At 43.0% G+C, this 22170-nt stretch overlaps 1 protein-coding gene across 9 annotated transcripts in view; it reads right to left on the bottom strand.

Moving 5' to 3' along the window:
- The window catches only part of carmil2 (capping protein regulator and myosin 1 linker 2), a 206229-nt gene that overhangs the window by 9432 nt on the left and 174627 nt on the right, over window positions 1-22170 (bottom strand). For 6 of the 9 annotated variants that reach the window (XM_084018171.1, XM_084018173.1, XM_084018174.1 and 3 more), the window contains one exon: window positions 6059-6148. The exons of 1 other annotated variant lie outside the window; for it this stretch is intronic. In XM_084018171.1, the coding sequence (XP_083874297.1) occupies window positions 6059-6148 (90 nt within the window). Of the gene's footprint in view, window positions 1-5761; window positions 5815-6058; window positions 6149-20339; window positions 21901-22170 lie in introns of those variants that run through there. 2 more of the 9 variants (XM_084018178.1, XM_084018179.1) reach the window with 2 other exon arrangements.

Here is a 22170-nt window from a genome sequence, read left to right as displayed (position 1 = left end):
TTTTCAGTCGGTGGAAGTGCTTTCAGTGGCTAATCCCTCAGCAGATGGTATCTGCTATAGCCCCCAAGACATAGCCCAGTGGTAGCACCCCTTGCATCGGGCTCTCAAACAGCTGCTGAGGATGTTCAAGTTGCTGGTTGGCGGCTCAGCTGGATGCGGTGTCCCTCAGGCTGCAGTCAAACACCTTTCTGAGGCTCTTTACTGGTTTCTCAGTGATCAATGGTATCAGGGTGCTGTTCAGCAAAGCGGAACTTGTTGATTGCTCTTGCCTTCTTGACCACTTACTGGACCTCTTTCCAGCTGGACTCCTTCCCGTCAAAGAATTGGTGCTGGTGGGTTGATCAAGGACTTGCAGTGGCCCTTAAATATTACCTGACCCAATGGACGGTGTGCAACATATCCCTAGACCATTTGGCTGTCTGTGGGCAGGATCCAGCCCTTAAACAATCTCAGTCCCTTTGATTATTTATAAATCTGAAAAAAGTAACTGTTAAATCTAAAGAATATATAAGAGAGGCCAGAAGCTAATTAATGAGTCTGTTCTTAAGCACTTATTGTATTAATAAAGCATACTCAGGCTTTTTAAGCAGAGGAGATTTAGGAGAGTCAACCTGAATAAAAAAAGATGTTAAATGTTGGGCTGTACCCAAATTTCTTTCAGTTAAATGCACCAGAAACATTTATTTGATTCCCTTATTAGGCCCGAGCGCCGACAATGTCGGGCTGCGAAGCCCTATTGTTATTCGAATGTTTATTATTCTTACGCGAAAGTAACTCGCGTTTTGGAGGCCTCAACATTAAAAAAAACTAACCAAAATTGGTGTGTGCGCAGAAATTACACAAAATTTAGATATGGTAGCAGTTTGGCATTCGGTCACAAAAATATTGCTCGCTAGCGCCACCTAGCGTGGAGATTCACCAGCCCCGCCGCAACGTAACTCCGATTGACATGAAATTTTGCACACATATGCAGACAAGTGCCCTCTGCAAAAAATCCTCTTGGAGCCCCAAAGTCCGCCTAGCTAAATTTTTTCCGCTATCTTGGATTTTATGAAAAACCGAATGTTGCGTACTCATTAGACCTAGCTGGGGTTATGGTCTAATGAGTACAGCTACAGCTATCTCGGTCTCCACAGACGCTCGTTCACATTCTGCCCTTTGAGCATCCCTCTCGCGCAATTCTTCCTCTGTATATTCAGGCTCGTACAGGTACGGTTGGGTGGCAAAAAACTCCTCATCAGAGTCTTCAAAAGTTTCAGTATATTCTCCAAAAGTGTCCATTTCTGTGAGATTGAAGAAACTAGCACTGCAGGCTACTCTGCGTCTGTAGCAATGACAGCAGGTAAACAAACTATTATAGAACCGGTAACTTATAAGTGCTAGGTGATATCACTCCGCCGCTGCCATAGCCTACTAGGAAGTATGACACGCTGCTGCTGCTGCTGCTGAGACATAAATCCCTTAAAATGCAAGGTTGGTTTTTATTTCAAACATTCTATCAATACATATGTACATCGATAGTCTGCCGTTACAATGGATTTGCCTTGGGTGCACTGTGGAGTGGGCAAGACTGTTTTTAATGCCATGCTAGCTAAGAACGATTGACTTGCGCTAGCCATAGCATAAACGAACTCGGCAACTAGAAGAACTGAATGAAATTTCTTGAAAACGTCTCCTTACGTCTCGAACACACCGGCTCACTTGGAAAAAAGGTCTTATGTCCAAAATTCTGAACTATCCCTTTAATAGAGCCGACTCTGTGCTATGCAGAGTTTTAAAACCGGACTGAAAGACCTCCAGGACACCATGCTCGTCTAGAAATGGCTTTAACTGAGCATGAACAACTTTCTCTAAACAAATTTAAATAAAAGGCAGCTTGGAGATGGGTCTGTAATTGGCCCGCACACTACGATCCAGGCCAGGTTTCTTAAGTAGTGGCTGCACCATTGCATGTTTAAAACTCAGGGGGACAACACCAGAAGACAGACTGCTGTTTATGATAGCCAGGACTGACTGCCCTATACAAGGAAAAACCTCTATAAAGAGACGAGGAGAGGCAGTGTCACAGGGAGAACCTGAAGGCTTAGTATGGCAGACCAAATCTTCCAAAAATGACAGAGACACAGGCTCAAACTTGTCGAGAGCTACAGAACAAGGAGCAGAGTCCGAGGTGTCGGATGCAGGAGCTGAGATGAGAGCCCTAGCAGTAGCAACCTTATCAATAAAAAAGTGGAGGAAGCTATTGCACATTTCGGGCGATGCCTCCACGCTGACAGGCTGTGGAGCATTTAGAACAGTGTCAATGGTCTTAAATAGCACTCGTGGGTTTTGACGATTGACTCAATGATATTTGAGAGGTATTGTCTTTTGGTCTCCTTTACAGTGTTCTGGTAGCATCGCCAACAGCCTTTTAGGATCTGGAGGGAGACCTCCAGCCTGTCCTTCTTCCAGTTACGTTCAGCTTTGCGGCACTCCTGCCTAGCCGCACGAGTTCCTTCATTGAACCACGGCTCAGGTTTAGTTTTGGACTGCACAGTTTTTATTGGAGCCACAGAGTCCAGAATGGTACGGCAGGAGGAATGAAACCAGGAGCTGAGCTCCTCTGTGTTAACAGAAGCGGGACGGTCACAGAGCTGATTAAAGGCAACAGAGAAATCACCAGCAGTAGAAGAGTTAAAAATCCGACGTTTCTGAAATGGAGCGCCAGTTTTAACCTGCAACTTCAAACAGCACAGGCATCAGATCAGAAATCACATTGTCACAGATTTCCAAGTTACACACAGATAGACCATAAGAGAGGACGAGATCTAATGTGTGTCCTTGTTCATGTGTGGGACCAGACACACACTGTACCAAATTTAATGACTCAATAAGGCCTAAAAACTCCTTCACCAACAACTTTTCAGGACAGCACACGTGAATATTGAAGTCCCTGAGAAAAAGGGCACGGTCATATTTGGGCATAATTTCAGCCAGAAGAGCAGAAAAGTCATTTACAAAGTCCTTGTTGTATTTGGGGGGTCGGTAGATGACGGCGCACAGCACCGGGTCGGAACGACCCACCTCAAACAAAGTCACTTCAAAGCTGGAGGGTGGGGATGAGACGCTGCACTGTTTACATTTAAAAACGTTTTAGTAAACTGTCGCCGTTCCCCCTCCACGACCCGACATCCGCGGGGAGTTAAAGTAAGAACAGCCAGCGGGTAAAAGTTCGACCAGAGCGCTACACTCACCGGCACCGATCCAGGTCTCCGTTACACAGAGGAAATCCAGGTCACGGGAGCTGAAGAAATCCCTCAGGAAGAAGGTTTTGTTCGCCAGGGATCTAGCGTTTACCAAGCCAATCCTGGTGGAAGCTGGAGCCTGTGATCCGGTGGAACGGGGAGCCCGGGGCAGCGTCCTCAGGAGACCGTGGTTTACCCCGCGCTGAGACAGCCGAAGAGGGCAGCGGCGTCGGTGCTGGAGTCCATCAAGCGCGCCGGCGACAGGTACCAGACAGGCGTCGGTTGGGTCCATGAAGCGCCGGGGCACCGCAAAAGGAGGGAATAATCCATCTCCTGTCCGGGAAGTAGACGAAGAGCGTGCCAGGTGAAGTTTCAGCTTCCCCAGCCGGCCGCCGCTTCTACCACGGCTTCCGCCGACAAGATAAGGCCGAGGCCCAGCACAGGTGAGGCGGAATCCCCGCCAGGAGCAGGGTCAAGGTATTCTGTCCACTGTGAGCAGACGGACCTAGATCACTGACATTCTGTCGGATGATCAAGAGCGACTGGCGATCATACACCAGCAGAGACTCAATCTGTTTAGTGCCAATGGTTAAAAACAATAAAAATACCAAACATTGCAGGAGCAGCAGACGGCCAGCCACACACACTGGCGCCATCTTGCCAGTTACTATTTATTGTCCATCAGACAATACAGTTCTCTCTTCGTGAGGTGAATTCTATGAGACCAGACGAATCGGCCACAGAGAAGTCATGAAACTTTCCACACCTGCTAATGATTTTATTCATTGTCTCATCTGCTCCACAATTAGCACGCACCTAAGACAGCAGTCAGGGAGATAGATGACTTTGAATGTCGATTGCTTGTGTCTCAACTTGCGCCACAAGCAGCACAGGTAGCGTCCACGACACTGTCGTGTGACTACAGGCACTCCACGACCGCATATGACAGATGGATGCCTTTGAATGTCAATCGCTTGTGTCTCAACTTGCGCCACGAGCAGGCGGCCGCAGCACAGGTAGCATCCACGACACTGTTGTGTGACTGCAGGCACTCCACGACCGCATATGAGCGAGGGCCCATCACAATACTGCTTGCAGTTTTAATAATAATATTAATAATTATTATTATATTGAAGCAAACTGCTGATTTTCATTCCTTCTGGTTTACCTAAAAAAACTGATGTATAAATATATAAATAAAAATGTTTATGTTAAAGAATGTTACTCTTTTCTTTAGAGAAAATATTGAATCAAACTGTAAAGATTATAAGTGTCTAACTTGTGTGTTGGTGTCTGATGGTAGTTTTTCCTCCAGTATTTTTTGAGTGACATTGTCATCTCCATGACTATTGTTGAGTGTTTTGCTGCACTGAGCCGGTTTTGAGACTTGTGTGAAGAGTTGTGCTGTTTGAAGTGAGTTTTGCATCTGATGTGAACTGTTTAGCTCAGGTGATTGTTGGTAATATAGACTGTAATTAAGATTTTTGCACAGCTGCAATTGTGTTCACTGTGTTCATTTAGCAATCAAAAACCACTGTAATTGCATAGAAAACATGAATATTTGGGAACATTATGCAAATGAAAATTAGCTAAATTTACATAATTGTAGTGAGTAAAATTACTTCATACAACTTAGTAACTGAAAATGTAAAAAAATTAATTCTTAAAATCTACTTCCATCCATCCATCTACCGCTTATCCTGTATTCAGGGTCGCGGGGGGGCTGGAGCCGATCCCAGCTGTCATTGGGCGAAGGCAGGGTACACACTGGACAGGTCGCCAGTCTATCACAGGGAAAATCTACTTGACTATTAAATAATAGTAAATATTACAGATATGTAAGAATAAATTAAGATGTTGATGAACGTGATGAAAATAAACATGTGATAAAAATATATTTTACTTAATTATAAATAACGATAATTGTTTACTTAAAAATAATCAAGTCCCATTGACTTAATACCTTCACAAATGTTCAGGTTCTTGATATTACAGCAGAAAAATTTACTTAAAAAGTGTAAGTTCAAATTGTTACAAGGATACTATCAAGTAAATGTCACAAGTTTGTTTTTTCAGTGTGGATACGAGCAAAAATATGAGGACATTTGTCCTAATATTGCTTCCTGCATGAGGCCCAACATCATACTGTAGGAACTATTGATAATTTACGATGCATATTAACGTTGACTGAGAGATCTTCAGAGAACCTGAAACCCTGAGGAACCCAACCACATGAACAGGATCTCATATCCAGACCTACCAGTGCATCTTGAGTCATTTCCCAATGCCTGTTTCCTTTTGCACAAAGTTCAAGACGCAACACACACCTCCTCTGATGCACAGTTGCGATTGATACCTGTGTAGAAGCCGGCAACAGGAAATCAATCACCGTACTTAACACCTAAACCCATCCCCCTCACCTGTCCCTCTGATGAGAGAAACCCCCTTCTAGTGTCCCCCCACACCTGCTTCTTTCTTTTGTGTTTTGTTTTGCTGTTGTTTGTTTGGTTTATTTTATTGTAGTTTTCTCTACTTACTTTTTATAATCTCTTTTGGTTTGTACATGTCCATGTAGTTGTATTCACCTGCTCTGTAATGAATGTACGTTTTCACAAGATTAAGCAGCACATTTTATCATCTTCTAAACTTCTGCTTTAGTCAATGTAAATCAACTCTGGCTTTGTCAGATTAACTCTGTAGCATACAACTTCATTAACCTTTCTAAGATTTGTAGTAATGCACTCTTAAATTGTTTTGACATTCCTTAGCTTACTGTTATTGCTTTTGATATTCATTATTATCATTAATCAGTAAGTTTTTTATGTTGTCATTACCTTGTGTCATGGCCAGAGTGTCCTCATGGATAGACACAGCTCTGCGTTGTGGAAGGGGCTTTAAGTGTTGGCGTGGCTTCGGAAGACTCTCTGAAAGTATGCAAATAAACACACACATACACACACACACACACACACACAGAGTCATGTTTCCATTACTTTAGAGGACATCACTTGAACCTCCATGAATTTACCTAACACAAACAATAACCACTACTGGCCTCATCCTAACCCTTACCTTAACCTCAAAACCTAAAATATAATGATTGATGTTATGAGGACATGCAGGAAGGCAAGTCCTCACAATGCCAATATGTACATGTATTTCCCCACATCATCAGTAAAACACACAAACACATTTATATCTTTTCCATCTATTATAGTGGCTTGTAAATGTTAAATACAAAAGGTGTAATACAAATGTAATACTTGAAACTTACAATGTAAACATATGTTGTATAAATATCGATTAAGTATAAGGCTAATCATAGTTTTGCTAGTAGATGCAAAGGTGGTCTAATGCAGAGTTAAATTTACTTAGAAAAAGCTAGGTAACAATTTCCACACAGAAAATGTTTGTACATTTTACATAGTATATTCTCAGTAAACTACTTACAATTTAAGAATAGTTTCTATCAAAAGCACTCAAGTAAAATTTACTTGCAATTTTCTGTATTTGTAACAAAATTTGACTTACTATTCCTTATTTAGTGTTACGAGTTGTGCACTAAATTTTACACACTATTCCTTAGTAAGTTTTACTAGTTTTTCACTAAATTGTATTCACAATTGCGGAGTCCATTTTACGACTTGCTAGTTAAATTTACTTGAGTGCTTTTGGTAAAAACTGTTCTTAAATTGTAAGGCAAGGCAACTTTATTTGTATAGCACATTTCATACACAAGGCAGTCTCAAAGTGCTTCACATCATAAAATGTCATACAATAAAGTGAAAAAAAATAGAAGAATTAAAAGAAAATAAAGGCTAAATTAAAATGCATTGAAAAACCCTCATTAAAACCAGCCAATAATAAAATAAAGTTTACAATTTAATAATAATTAAAACTGCGAGCTGTGATGCACGGGCCCTCGCATGGGACGTAACTCGGTTAATGCTACGACCGCCTTCCGTGTCGGACCGCCTGGCCTGGCCACCGCCACGGCGCGGGTCGTCCCCGGTCACCGCCACGCCGCCGGTCGTCCCTTGCCTGAATCCTCTCTTGCCTGAATCGTCGTGTCAATCATTGTATCAGACAATTGAAGTCATCGTGCTCGACTGGGGTGCAAAGTTCCACGACACTGGGACTGTGTATATAAAATAGTTTTGATGTTTATGGCGAACGTTCAACTGAAAGCTGTCTGAGGTGCATGTAAAGTTTGGAACAGATTAGACAATGTATATAGTCATTAGCAGGTGTGGAAAGTTTTATGACGGTTGATCTGGTGGAAAGCAGACTGGAACTGCATTAAACAGAGACAGAAGCTCCTTCCATTCCCCGTCTGTTTACAGTCACAGAGCTGACAACCTTCTCCATATCTCACTGATAGACCTCTGCCTCCCCCTAGTGGTTGCCTGTGTGTCTGTCCGCTCTGTACGGATTAGTGAGTGAGAGGAATGAGTGAGTTACGCAGTGGGTTTAAAACATTGTTTTTGCCCACTTCATGTTAGGTGGTGGGTCCAAGAGGATTTTTTGTACATCTCCACATAGTCTATCTAGCAAAAAATATTTCCTGCACGTACGCCCAACCTAAAGGTTACTCAGAAAAATGGCATAAAATCAGTCACATTTCATGTTCTGATTGTGAGTCAATATTGCAGTGCAGACACATTCAGGCTGGGACTCTTATCAAATGAGAAAAGTTTGAACCAGATTGGACAATGGACACTGAAGTTATAACAGTTTAGAGTGTTGTGAAGCATGAAATTCGTCCATGTTTGAGGTGTCGTCCTGGCCACGCCCTTTGACTTATGTAAGACCTTTTGATGATTTTTAATCGTTGAGGCATCTAGAACAGTCTCACAAAGTTTGGTAGGAATCAGATCAATGGTCTAGGAGGAGTTCGTTAAAATACTCCATACAAAAGGCGAAAAATCGGTTAAAATTTCATATGAAATTAAAAATGGCTGACTTCCTGTACATTTTAGGGTATGGGTCCAAGAGGCTTTTTTGTACAATATATGTTCTATATACCTACAAAGTTTCATGTGGATACGTCACAGCTAAAGTTGATAATTCTCTTCAGAGGAGCGGTAAAAATGTAAAAACATGATATTTCCTGAAATCCTGAAAGTTTCAAGTAGATTGGACATTGTATTCTGAGTTACAACAACTTCCTGTACACTGGCAAAAATGCCACGCACTGGCCACGCCCTTTGAGTTATGCAAGACCTTTTGATAAATTATCATCATTGAAGACTTGAGTACATGATGACCAAGTTTGAGGTGAATCTGATAAAGCTGCTAGGAAGAGTTCGCTGAAGTATAACACGTAACACTTTCTATCGCCAGTAGGTGGCGCTCTGGAAATTAGTCAATATTGCAGTGCAGACGTGTTTAGGGTTTCATTATGATTGGATTAAAGATTATGGAGTTATGTGTATTGTTTTCTAGAGTCCCGCCCCTTTTGATGTTCATTGGCTAATAACTTTTTAACGCATCGATATTTTACAAAGCCATTGATATCATTTGATCACCTTCGTCTTGTGATTATACACAGCAATTTTGGTGAGAATGGGATCTTTGGTTTAGGAGAAATGAGCAAAAACGTGTTTTTCACAAAATTCAAAATTTTTGTAGAAATAATTTTCCTGCACGTGTGCCAAATTTTGTGTCAATTGGAGTTACGGTGTGAGGGGCGTGGCCTAAAAGGTGTTAGGTGGCGCTAGAGAACCTTTAAAATCTCGAATTTTTCGCCAGTCCCCATGTGCACAGAAGTTTTTTAAGCTAATTCTTTTGCTAAGGCCTCCAAAATGGCAATACAAGTCGCGGAAAGTACAATTTCAATAGGGCTTTGCAGCCCGACATAGTCGGCGCTCGGGCCCTAGTTAGCAGCCCGACGTTGTCGGCGCTAGGGCCCTAATAAATGGAGCAATTTCAATAGGGCTTCGCAGCCCGTCATTGTCAGCGCTCGGGCCCTTTTAAACGGAGCAGTTTCAATAGGGCTTCGCTGCCCGACGTTGTCGGCATTCGGGCCCTAATAATAAAAAACGATACAATTTCAATAGGGCTTCGCTGCCCAACGTTGTCGGCACTCGGGCCCTAATAAACCGTTTAATTTCAATAGGGCTTCGCAGCCCGACGTTGTCGGCGCTCGGGCCCTATTAATCATTAAAAACAAGAATATCAAGGAATAGAAAATACAGTGCAGCATAAGAAGTCCACAGATAGTATTGATTACTGAAAGGCAGCGGCAAACAGATAAGTCTTCAGTCATTCAGGATTTAATACAGCTGAGATTTGCAGCAGACCTGCAGCTTTCTGGAAGTTTGTTCCAGATATGTGGTGCGTACAAACTGAAGGCTGCCTCTCCATGTTTGGTTCTGACTCTGGGGACACAAAGCAGACCTGTCCCAGATGATCTGAGAGGTCTGGATGGTTCGCAGCTAAGCAGAAGATCAGAAATGTATTTTGGTCCTAAACCATTCAGTGCTTTGTAAACCAGCAGTAGTATTTTAAAGTCAATTCTTTGACAGACAGGAAGCCAGTGTAAAGATGTGAGAACCGGAGTAATGTGATCCACTTTTTTGGTCTTAGTGAGGACTCGAGCAGCAGCGTTCTGAATTAACTGCAGCTGTCTGATGGACTTTTTAGGGAGACCTGTGAAAACACTGTTACAGTAGTCGAGCCTGCTGAAGATAAATGCATGGACAAGTTTTTCCAAACCCTGCTGAGTCATAAGTCCTTTAATCCTTGATATATTCTTTAGGTGATAGTAGGCTGACTTTGTAACTGATTTAATGTGGCTGTTGAAGTTCAGGTCTGAGTCCATGACTACACCTAAGTTTCTGGCTTTGTTTGTGGTTTTTAGCATTACCGCTTGAAGCTGGGTGCTAACTTTTGACCGTTCTTCCTTGGCTCCAAAAACAATGATTTCAGTTTTGTCTTTGTTTAATTAGAGAAAATTCTGCTCCATCCAATTATTGATTTGCTCAATGCAGCTAATCAGTACTGGAATTGGACTATAGTCCCCTGGTGATATTGTTATGTAAACTTGTGTATCGTCTGCGTAGTTATGGTAACATATTTTGTTGTTTTTCATGATCTGAGCCAGTGGAAGCATGTAGATATTGAACAGAAGAGGGCCCAGAATGGAGCCTTGGGCAACTCCACATGTAATTTTTGCCCGCTCAGATGTGTAATTATCTATAGACACAAAGTAGTCCCTGTCCTTCAAGTAGGATTCAAACCATTTTAATACTGTGCCAGGGAGTCCCACCCAGTTTTCCAGACGGTCTTGGAGTATGTTGTGATCGACTGCGTCGAATGCAGCACTGAGATCAAGTAATACCAAGACTGAAATTCTACCATTGTCCGTGTTTAAGTGGATGTCATTGAAGACCTTAAAAAGAGCTGTCTCGGTGCTGTGGTGTGGTCTAAATCCTGACTGGAAGACATCAAAACAGTTGTTCATTACCATGAAGTCATTCAGCTGCTTAAAAATTGCTTTTTCGATGATTTTACTCAGAAATGGGAGGTTTGATATTGGTCTATAATTGTTCATTAGTGAAGTGTCTAAATTGTCCTTTTTTTAAGAGAGGCTTGATAACAGCAGTTTTTAAGGCCTGTGGGAAGACACCTAACAGAAGAGACATGTTTACAATCTGTAAAAGATCTGGGGTCATGCAGTTTGATGCATTTTTGAAAAGGCCTGTTGGCAGAATATCAAGGCAGCAGGAGGAGGATTTCAGATGTTGTATGATGTCCTCCAAGGTTTTATGGTTAATCACATGAAATTGTGCCATGGTTTCTGAATTGACCTTGAGTGGAAACATGGACAACACATGTCCTGCACCTGATGTGGAGGCGCTGACTGCTTGCCTAATTTTCTGGATTTTTTCTGTGAAGAAGGAGGCAAAGTCATTGCAGGCCCTGGTGGAAAGCAGTTCAGGGGCTACTGACACAGGAGGGTTTGTTAGCCTGTTGACAGTAGCAAACAAGGTCCGTGCGTTATTGTTGTTTTTGGCAATGATGTCCGAGAAGAAGGATTGTCTTGTATTTTTCAGTTCCAGGTTGATCATAGTGAACCTGGAGATTTGTTTTACGCCACCTTTCCGACACTCTCTTTTTTCTGTTCTTACCAACGTGGCATTTCTTCATGGAGACCTTTTTTGCCAGGGACCAGTTTCAGCTTAGTGGGCGCAATGGCATCAATAATATTTGTGATTTTCACATTGAAATTGTCAACAAGCTCATTTACTGAGACCCAAGGGAGGGAGGGTGAAAACACACGAATGATCAGAAAGAGCAACGTCAGTCAAAACAACCTTAGAAATGCTAACACCCTTGGACATGATCAAGTCCAGGGTGTGACCTTTGTTATGAGTGGGCTCTGTCACATGCTGAATCAGTCCATAGTTATCAATGACACAACACAGTTCTTTAGTCCCCCTGTCATGGAGTTTGTCAACATGAATGTTAAAATCACCAACAATACACCACACAGTCAAAGTCAATACAGATTATAGACAGTAGTTCAGAAAAATCATCAAAAAAGGTTGCAGTCTTTAGGCGGCCTGTAGACATTTAGGAACATCACTCTGGAAGAAGAATTCAACTGAAGAGCTTGAAAGGAACTGAAAGGATGCAAAGTTTCCATAAGATATCTGCTTGCATTGGAGGGAATCGTTAAACAAAACAGCCACTCCCCCTCCTTTCTTATGCACTCTAGCTTCACTCATAAAACTGAAGTTGGGAGGAGCTGATTCAATAAGAACAGCAGACTGTCTGCTTGCCTACATGTGCTGCATTTGCGTCCTCTCCCGCACCCATCACACACATGTAGCATGTGGGCCAATACACTGGAGATCATTCTTTATAGTATTTTCAAGCCCAGTAATATGAAGCTCAGTTTTGTCTGAATGTGTTGACCTGATCCACCTCAATGTTTGAGAGAGAGAAGCCTCCAGACATTACTGAGGCGTATTGTTGAAGATTGTGAAACTGCATTTAACGCTGTTACCATGGCGATGCTTCTTTCCCCATAAGAGAGGAAGTGATTTTTCTTGTGATAATTCAGTAGGTTTCTAGAAACCCAATGTCATGAAACTTTGGAAACCTTTCAAGCATGATGAGTTTTAATGTCTGATATGGCTATAATGACTGTGTGTGGCAAATTGGCTTACATAAGTGAAACTTTGGACTTACATAGATCATGCTGAAATGTACAAAAAGCCTCTTGGATCCATACCCTAAAAGCTACAGGAAGTCAGACATCTTGAATTGAATGTGAAATCTTAAGCCATTTTTCACCCTCTTCATGCATTGTATGAACTCCTACACCATTCATCTGATTGCTACAATATTAGTGAACCTGTTCTAAAGGCCTCAACAATGATAAATGATCAACATCTCTTACAGAAGTCAAATGGCATGGCCAGGCTGGCGCCATAAATTTCGCTCTTTATTAGCTGTTATAACTTCAGTCTACATTGTCTGATCTGCTCTAAACTTCACATTTTTGATGATAGTCCCACCCTGAACATGTATGCACTTCAATATTAACTCACAATGCTTTTTTGCCATGTAAGAGGAAGTGATATTTCTATTGGGTTGCTACAGTCTCAATGTCATGAAACTTTGTACACCAATCAAGCTTGATGACTTTAAATATCTGATATTTAATTTACATTTAGGCATTTAACAGATGATTTTTTCCAAAGTGACTTACAATAAGTACATTTGTCGAAAGAAAGAAACAACATATCATTGCTGATAAAGTAAGAGTGAAAAAATAGAAACAAGGTCCTCATCTGAGTAAAGTAGTAGCAGCTGTTCAGCAAGGATACCTTAACTACAACAGTGCTATGATCCAAGTGCTATAGGTAATAACATAGAAGTGCATGCTATACAGAGTCGAAGTGAAGTCTGAATAGGTGTCTTGAGTCTTTTGCGGAAGTGATTGATGTTCTGACATTGGTCAGGAGTTCATTCCACCACTGAGGCGCCAGAACAGAGAAGAGTGGGGACTTTGCTGAGCAACATTTGTTTGATTTCAGCGATGGTGGTACCAGCCGGCCAGCTGAAGTAGAGGAGCAAAGTGCTCGCATCGGGGCATGTGGTTTGACCAGTGTTCGGAGGCAGATGGGTGCTGTTCCATTGATGGCCTTGAAGGCTAGTGCCGAGGTTGTGAGTCCAGCCAGGAGAGAGTTGCAGTAGTCAAGGCGAGAGATGACCAGTGCTTGAACCAGGAGTTGCGTTGCATCCTTTGTAAGGAAAGACCAGATCCTGCGGATATTGTAGAGGGCAAATCTGCAGGAACGGGCCAAAGCAGTGATGTTGTGGGTTCAGGATAGTTGGTCGTCGAGGCCGATTTAGCTGCCAAGACATTTGAGGTGAAGTCAGAGAGGAGGTGGTGGTAGTGAGCAAGGACATCATCCTGGCCTGATTTCTTGATTTATTTTCTCTCTGCCGCTCGCAACACCGATCTGTAGGTTAGCAGAGATTCGGACAGCCAGGGAGGGAAGACTGTGAGGTCAAATGTGGAGAAGAATTCAATGAATTCAGATTGAGTGCAGCTTTCCTGGATGGATGTTGAAGTCACTGAGGATGACGAGTGGTGTTCCATCATCATGGGAGCAGCTTAGGAAGGCATCCATCTCATCTAAAAAGTCACGGAGAGGACCGGGTAGGCGTGTTACAGCCCCAGTGCTGTGGGTGTGTTTTGTGCTCTTTTCTTTGTCACATTCAGGTGACACTCTCATCCTCCCTCTCCTCCTCGTCAGTGTGTGGAGTGCCACACCTGAGGCTATGTGTCAATTAGGCAAGTATAAGTTGCCAGTGGGCTGGGGTGGGGACATGTCATAAGTCTGAGCACCTGAGCTACGACGGACAGTTTTTGTTAGAACAATAGCACCTGGACTAAACAGTGTTTTTTCTGGCTTGAATAAAGCAGTTTTTAGTTACCGTTACCCTTTGTGGTTTTCCCCTCCTTTACATCCGGTTTATTTAATTTAACTATAAGGAAGGGTGACGTAACATATTTGGGGGCTCTTCCGGGATTGTTATCTCATTGGCTGCCAATGACATCTATAAACGTCAACTTAAATACAACCGTTGACTGCCAAAGACATCTATAGACGTTAATTATGTTTTTCAACAGGGCGGGCTGGGGAGCGATCTGGAGGACCTTGTCACTAAAAATCAGGCTTGTAAACAGAGAATGTACTACCGAACTGACCCGCTAGGTGGGCGCAGTGAGAGATGAGTAAAGAGTAATCAGTGAAGAAAGTGAACATGGCGCCAGCGTGACGTAAGAGAAAGTTTAGACAGCTAAAGCCTCCTTCACATACGTCGCTACTTGCCCATCTCTGAGCGACAATTGTCAATGGAATGTGAATGTGTTCTAGTGGAATGTGGCCAGCACAGGCGATGCGATGTGGGCGGGTACGGAGATAAAATCATTTTCTGCGGAGATAAAATAACTTTCTGCGATGCGAGTGAAGCGAGTACCAAGCGAGTACTAATCAGAATGTAGAATAGAGATGATTGACAGTTGACGCCAACAGAGAGTTCCACAGGGAGTTGCCGCTTGAACTAGCCTGGCCAATACCAGCCGGCGGCAGTGAATTTTTTTGCTCAGTGAGAAAGCAAGGGGCGATGGGCGAGTTGCGACATATGTGAGTGCGGCTCATGTGTTGCAGTGTTGCGATCGTTGCAAACAACCGAGATAAAGCCACTGACGAAAAACCCGGGCCAGGTGGAGAGAGTAACACACGGTGTGTTTCAGCAAATAGCTCCAGATCATCAGGTAATGAATTCAGCGAACCTGACGCGGATTCGTCAGATGAGTGGTTGCCGTCTGTTGTGTCCCCTTGCTCGCAGGACAGTGTTTTACAGCTTACCACACTGAACTATTTTGTGTAGGGGTGGAAACAAGCATGCATGCACGCACGCACACGCACACACACACACACACACACACAGGATTTGATATAGCTGCAACAACATACAGACATACATACCTGTAAAGAATTGTACAAATGTCACATTTTGACCAAAAAAATATTTATATTATATTTATATTATATATCGGTTATATATTTGCAAATAAATTATTATTGTCCTATCAAAATACCTTTCTCAATGTTTTTGCTGTTTTATGGAAGGAAACCACTTTTCAGATGCTGGAGGTGTCACTAAAGCAAAGAAAAGTTTCTTTTCACATAAAGCTTGTTTTCTCCATTTTTTGGTCAAAAACAGGTGTTTTTGGTGAAACCAACCTATGTTCTACTGCCGATTCATAAGAAACAGAAAAAGATAGAAACAAATGTCTTTTTCCTGATGAAAGTAGAGTCCACTCTTTCTTTTGGTAGTTTCAGTGTGTACATAGTCATATAACTCACTGTTCAGTGGGTCTTAGGAAATCAGTCAAAATGCTGTAAAACGCTTGGCAGTATGGGGCTCTCTGCACTGAAAATGGCTGGCAGCCAAGGAGCCGGAGAAACTTTGTGAAAGTTTTTTTTCCATCCACAGTAGCAGCTGTGGTGGTGAGTACTGGTCGTCTGGTGGGCCATTGTTTTGCCGTTGCAACTGAGCGGGTAACTGCTCCTCAGGTAAGGGTAGGGGAGTGTCCAGTTTGGTTGTTAACCAGCCTTTCTATTGGGCACTCTTTTGTTATTTTGCCTTTTTTATTTTTGGGGTAATCCTGGGCGGGGATAACATTCCCTGTCGGAGGCGGGCGTTTCAAGGCTTCGGTCGCTGATGGAAGCCTTTCAAGTCGCCTCTAGCCCGGCACAATCCAGAAAATACAGGTAACAGGTAAAGTTATCACAGGTAGGATCTGAGGAGTTGGTTCTCGCACAGCTAGGCAGATAATAATTGTGTGTGGCGTCGGACGTCAGTAATATCGGAGTTTTGTTTTACAGCTGTAATTTGTTTGGTCCGAGTGGTGTGCTGCTCTAAACTAGGTGTGTGATTTTTCTTTATCTACTGTTTGGCTGAGAATGGCAACTTTTGTGTTCAGTGATTTCGTGGCTAATCCTAGTGTGGAGTAGAGCATGACATTTTTCGGGAATTCCCGCGGGTCACGTGATTCCACGGTGGGATGGGAGTCAAAGTTTTATTAATCCCGTGATTGGGACGGGATGGGAATAAAAATCAACGGGAGCGGGCAGGAGCGGGAACGCCATTACAGTTTTTTCCTATCGTTTTAGGCAATTTACCTAAACCATGTTCACATTCCCTAAACACTTCACACAGTGAGCATACCAGTAGACCATGTGAACCAAACTGTGGTTACTTGCCCCTATGCTAAGATACAAATGCTGGCAATGACGCCTTCTTCCAAATTTCATGGATACCTGCCCCAGTCAATGTTCACTACCGGCAAAACGCTGTGGAACTACAGCATATTTTACCAATGTTTAGATACTCTGTTCAAAACAGTGAACTTTCTGTTCAAAACCTAACAGTAATTTAGATCACTGTAGATGGAAAGATGCTGCATTTGGACAGACAAATGAAGTTACATGTTTGAATAAGAAAAAATATTTAGTTTATAGTTTATTTATTTTATTTTACAGTAATTTAGATTTTTTTCCCCCTGTGCACCATAGTTCTTGGTGAATTGGCATGGAATTACTTTTTTTTACGTAAAAGCAACACTACATACAATGATCTGTACAAAACACAGAGGATAAGTTTTGCAATGCAAAACACCTGGTGGTCATTTCAGCTAAAGACCTACTCAGCTAAAGACCTACTCAGGCGTTTTACATGTAATTTGTGCCTCGTTGAAAAAGGGCCTTCTTTGGCATTTGCTTTGGACTTCTTTACGTAGTTGGTATAGGAAAATGGATGCAGCAAGAGCAAGAGCAAGAGGCAGAGGCAGAGGAAGAGGAAGAGGTGGAGGTGAAGGTGGAGGTGGAGGTGGAGGTGAAGGTGGAGTAGGAGGAAGAGGAAGAGGTAGAGGAAGAGGTAGAGGAAGAGGGAGTTGTATGGCAAGAGAAACCATACGTTGCGACGTAGATGAAAATTTGTGGCCAAATGCGGAGGATAGGAGGGATTAGCCCAATTATGCGCCACTGTTGGGCTACTGTAATATACAGTATGTGCAGGTTTTGTGCATTGCATTTTTTGTTAGAACACATTTTTTGACTTTGTAATGTATTTTCTGTTTTGTGTAACACTTGCACTGTGACAAAATCTCCAAAAAGTAAAGCACAGTGAAAAAAACTGTTGTGTTTGTGATTTGTTTCTGGATCATATATTACGTACTTACTGTATGTAATTTGCATTACAAAAACTGAAAATTGTTATTCTCAGTTTCTCATAAAACACTTACAGTATTTACTGTATTTACAATTACAGTACATTTACCACACTCAATTGTGACATCTTTTGTGGGAGGTAAACCGACATATGAACACTGTCAGCAGATACTTGGCTTGGATTGTCATACTGTAATATTACAAACTTTATTACTGTAGTCCAAAGAAGTGTTTGTCTGTGTTTTTTCTCTTTTTTTCAATGCAACACTACAGGAAATCTATGCCAAACTGGAGGACACAGCAACATTTTATATATGCAATTGGCAATGCTTCAAGATGTTAGTGTTTTTTAGGTCATAGTGTTCTGAGAGGAAACATGTGTTAAGTTATGGCAGCATTGTTTGTGGTGTGGTTGTTGTAGTGCATTTTGCACCAAAGGTTAACAGATATGCAGAGGTGTGTGTCTCTAAAGCCCACTGTGTTAAGTGATAGGGAAAAGTGACCATAGTATGGGTACATGACCGAAAACGATAGGAAAAAACTGTAATAGATGATGATTTTCAGCCGTGTTAAACAACCAAAAGGACAGACACGTCCATTTTTGTAGTCATCTTTCAGTGAGCCAAAACTATTTTGACTTGCTTTAGCAAGTCAAAAGAACTACACATCCAACAGTGCTTTGACTTCCGGCCGGGCCGGCCACTACCGGAAGTTAAATGCGCGGAGGGAGGTAGAGGCGATGAAGCCGGGAAGCGAGAGCTACAGACTGATGGCGCGTGTCCACAGGCAGCGGTGTTTCCCCGTGTCCCATTCATTGTCTATGTGAAAAGCTGTGCAATGCATTCTGGTAGCGTCGCGGCGAATGTCGAGAGACGGCGCGCGAGTTGGCCGCTCCTCCTAAAGTTGAAGTCGAATCTACTTTATGCTAATCAGAGGCGCCGGGCTCGACTTGCTGCCTCGGGAACGCTCGCGAACGCTCGCAAAAATGTGTTGTTTAAAGGAGAGCGCCTGTCAATCATTCTCTAGTGGCAGCCCACCAAGCGTGCAATACCGGGAAGCGGCGCGTCCACACGCGTTTAAAATCGCCCCTGTGGACACGGACCTTAAAGTCCGACACAATGATCCGTCGGTGAGATTAACTGACTTTATTGGGAAGTCGCAAATATTGCATAGATTCATGCGAGTTGAATGTGATGAAAAAAAAAAAAAAACGGAGTTGGATGGGAGTGGGAGTAATTTTGAGTGGGAGCGGGATGGGAGCGGGAGTCATTCTACGGGAGTGGGACGGGATGGGATTTTTTTTTTTACTCCGGCCCGGGATTGGGATGGGATGGGATTTTTTCTCTGGGAGTGGGATGGGACGGGAGTGAAAATCCACTCCCGTGTCATGCTCTAGTGTGGAGCAGCTCGAACGTGTAGAAAGTGCGATTTATTTGACATTGCTGCTGATTATGGGGTACCTGTTTCAACCGCGTGGGTGAAGCAAGAGCTTATTACCGGCTTAGTAAACCAAGGTGTGTTGGTTGTACCTGGGTCGGATTCTCCTTGCCTGGTGGCCGCCAGCGCAGACTGCCCCGGGTTGTCAGAGGTCCCGGGCGCTGGCCGCCCTGTTTCACCCCTGGAGGGGTTAGAGCTCAAAAGGTTGGAGGCAGAGACCGCTATTAAGATGCGCAAGCTGGAGCTGCGGAAGGAAATGATCAGCTCTCCTGGCAGTGTCCCATCATCTGATAGCGCCTTCAACGTGAGTAGGAATATTTCTTTTGTTCCTCTGTTTCATGAGAGCTAAGTTGAGTCCTACTTTAGTGCGTTTGAATGTCTCACGGTTGCTTTAAAATGGCCGAGGGACGTGTGGGCCATTCTGCTACAGTGTAAGCTGACCGGCATGGCTCAGGAGGCCCGTTCTTCTCTGTCGGTGGAGGACAGCCTGGGTTACGATTAGGTGAAGAGCGCGATTCTCTGTGTGTATGAGCCTGTGCCTGAGGCGTACCGGCAGCGGTTTCGCAACCTTTGGAAAACATCCAGCCAAACACACGCTGATGCTGCGAGAGAGAAAGCGCTTCTGTTTGACCGCTGGTGTTCTGCATGTAAGGCTGACGACCTTACAACTGTGCGCAAGCTATTGTTACTAGAAGAGTTCAAGAACTGTTTGCCAGACCGTATTGTCATTTACTTAAATGAACAGAAGGTGGCCACTCTGCAGGCTGCATATTTGGCCGACGAGTTTGCCCTCACGCATAAACCAGTGTTTGTTAAACGTGAACCATTTATTCCTGGTGCTACTCTAAAAACCCCAACTGAGGTGTCAGTTACTTGGACATCTGTGCCGCGGTTGGCTGGTAATTTAGAGAAACTATGTTTCTTTTGCCATAAGCCTGGACATATAGTAGCTGACTGTCTCTGAGGCGTAAGCAGCAGGCATCAGGGTTGAGGCAGCCCAAAGGTGTTGGGCTCATTAAAACCGCCTACCTGGTGGAGCTGCCCAATGCTTCAGACGGGCCTGATGATTGTTCATTTTTCAAGGTTATGTTTCCCTCACAGGAAGAGCCGAGGACCAGCGTCCTGTTACCGTGCTGCGAGACCGCATGCTCACAGTCCCTCCTCCTCTCAAATGTACTGCCATTGGGTGCTGAGTCGGCCTGCAATGTGAGTGTGGTGGTGAGATTTTTATTTATTTTATTTTGAAGTTAAGACTCTTCTTCCCTTTTTCTAATTCCAAACTTTACTCCTCCTTTATTAGCTAGTTTCATTCGTCGTTGGATTCGTCATTTTTTCATTTTTAGTGTTTTACTCTTTGCACGCAAGAAAATTTAGAAAACTATAGATCAACTGACGGCCGCAAGATTTAGCATATTGATCGGTGCTATTTGACTATTCAACCGCGGTCAAGCTCATGGAGAAGACGGCTCATCAACTGAGACGGATTTCGGCAAGACGACACCTGCTACGAAGCTACCCCAGATCGGCGCTAACGGTTCCAAACCAACCCTCGTTCCCCGGCACGGAGAATCCCTTCTTGTCTACGTTACCGATGGAAAAGCGACCGATGGAAAAGCGACTTGGAGTTTCAATTAATCTAAGAATCCTCTTAAAGTAAGACTAAGACCAAGTTGCAGAGTGAAACTAAGTATTACTGGGGGGGTTTAGCTCAGGAGGTAGAGCGTTTGGCTGGCAACCACAAGATTGCCAGTTCAATCCCCGGCTCCTCCTAGCTGAGTGCCTGGTGTCCCTGAGCAAGACACCTCACCCTAATTGCCCCTTACGAGCTGGCTGTCGCCCTGCGTGGTTGACTCTGCCGTCTGTGTGTGAATGTGTGCGTGGATGGGTGAATGTCAGTCATTCCTGTAAAGCGCTTTGGAGAAAAGCGCTATATAAATGAGGCCATTTATTAGCGTCTGTTAATATCTGTGAGGCCATTTTATTTCATTTTTCCATTATTCTATCTTACTAAGAAGTCCAAATTCTTAGAAGAAAACACACTTGCCTTTATTGCCAAACATTTTAGATGTGTTGGTAACCACTTTCCCAGTTATATTTCTTGTGTTGTATTTGTGTTTTGGTTACATCTCTCATTATTTTATTCACTTTGTATAATCTTTAGTAAGTTAATAAATACTCGCTGTTATCCGTTGATATTTCTCCTGTGCAGAACGCAAAGATCCCTATTTCAAGGGCTTATGATCTGAGGAAATGAGACTGATTCATTAAATTATATTGATTGATTGTTAAGTGGTCATTAGAGCCATTACAGTTAAATCTGTCCAACCAACAGATGGTGCCCCTTTTTACGAGAGCAGGTATTAAAATTGTATATTAATACACATTGATTTATATATTTTAATATAATCCTTACATTCCTTCTCTAGACAAGACTAAATATTACAACTAGTTCTACTCACATAATGCCTAAACCCAGTATCTACTGTACAATTTGTTTCTGACTTACCAACAAGATAACATTCAGCTTCCTTGCTTTCTTCAGACAAAATGTAGCTGATATGAAATGGTTATTAACAGCTGCAAATTGTGTCGTCAGGCGGAAAACAGGGGACATTTTTTAGTTGTATAGCATCTTTGAGAACCTTTAAAAGCCCTCTACAAATAAAATGCATTATTATTATTATTATTATTATTATTATTATTATTATAACATCAGCCACCTAGCTTACATAAACCTCTAACATGTTTATGTAAGCTAAAGGTGCCGCCTGCACATCAGGTACTACACATTCACACAATTCTGGGTTCAGTATCTTGCCCAAGGACACTTCAGTCTGGAGGAGCAGTGATTTGAACCGCTGATTATCTGATTGGAGGAAGACCGTCATGGAGGAAGACCATCATGGAGCCAGATGAAGTAAGGATGCTGCTCGGGGTGCCGCTCTGCCTCTTGTGTTCCTCAGATCCACCTGTCAGTCCTCCACAATCCAAATAGGGTCACTTCTCCTCAGTGGTTGCAAAAAAAAACAAGACAGGGCTGGCCAAAATTCTGAAGGTTTCCAAAATGTAGTCCACAAACCAATGGGTGACTTCATGATTACCTTTTTTCCCTGAGGTACCAACATACCTATTTAAATGGTTTAATGACCTACACATGTTGAATACATGGGGCTGTTAACATGTGGACGGTACAACTGACATTCACACCTGATTGCTTGTCCCCCAGAGCAAAGCCATACTGTCAATGA

The sequence above is a fragment of the Eutrigla gurnardus genome (genome assembly GCF_963514095.1).
Source record: "Eutrigla gurnardus genome assembly, chromosome: 9".
NCBI lineage: Eukaryota > Metazoa > Chordata > Actinopteri > Perciformes > Triglidae > Eutrigla > Eutrigla gurnardus.
This window is presented reverse-complemented; position numbering and strand designations above follow the sequence as displayed.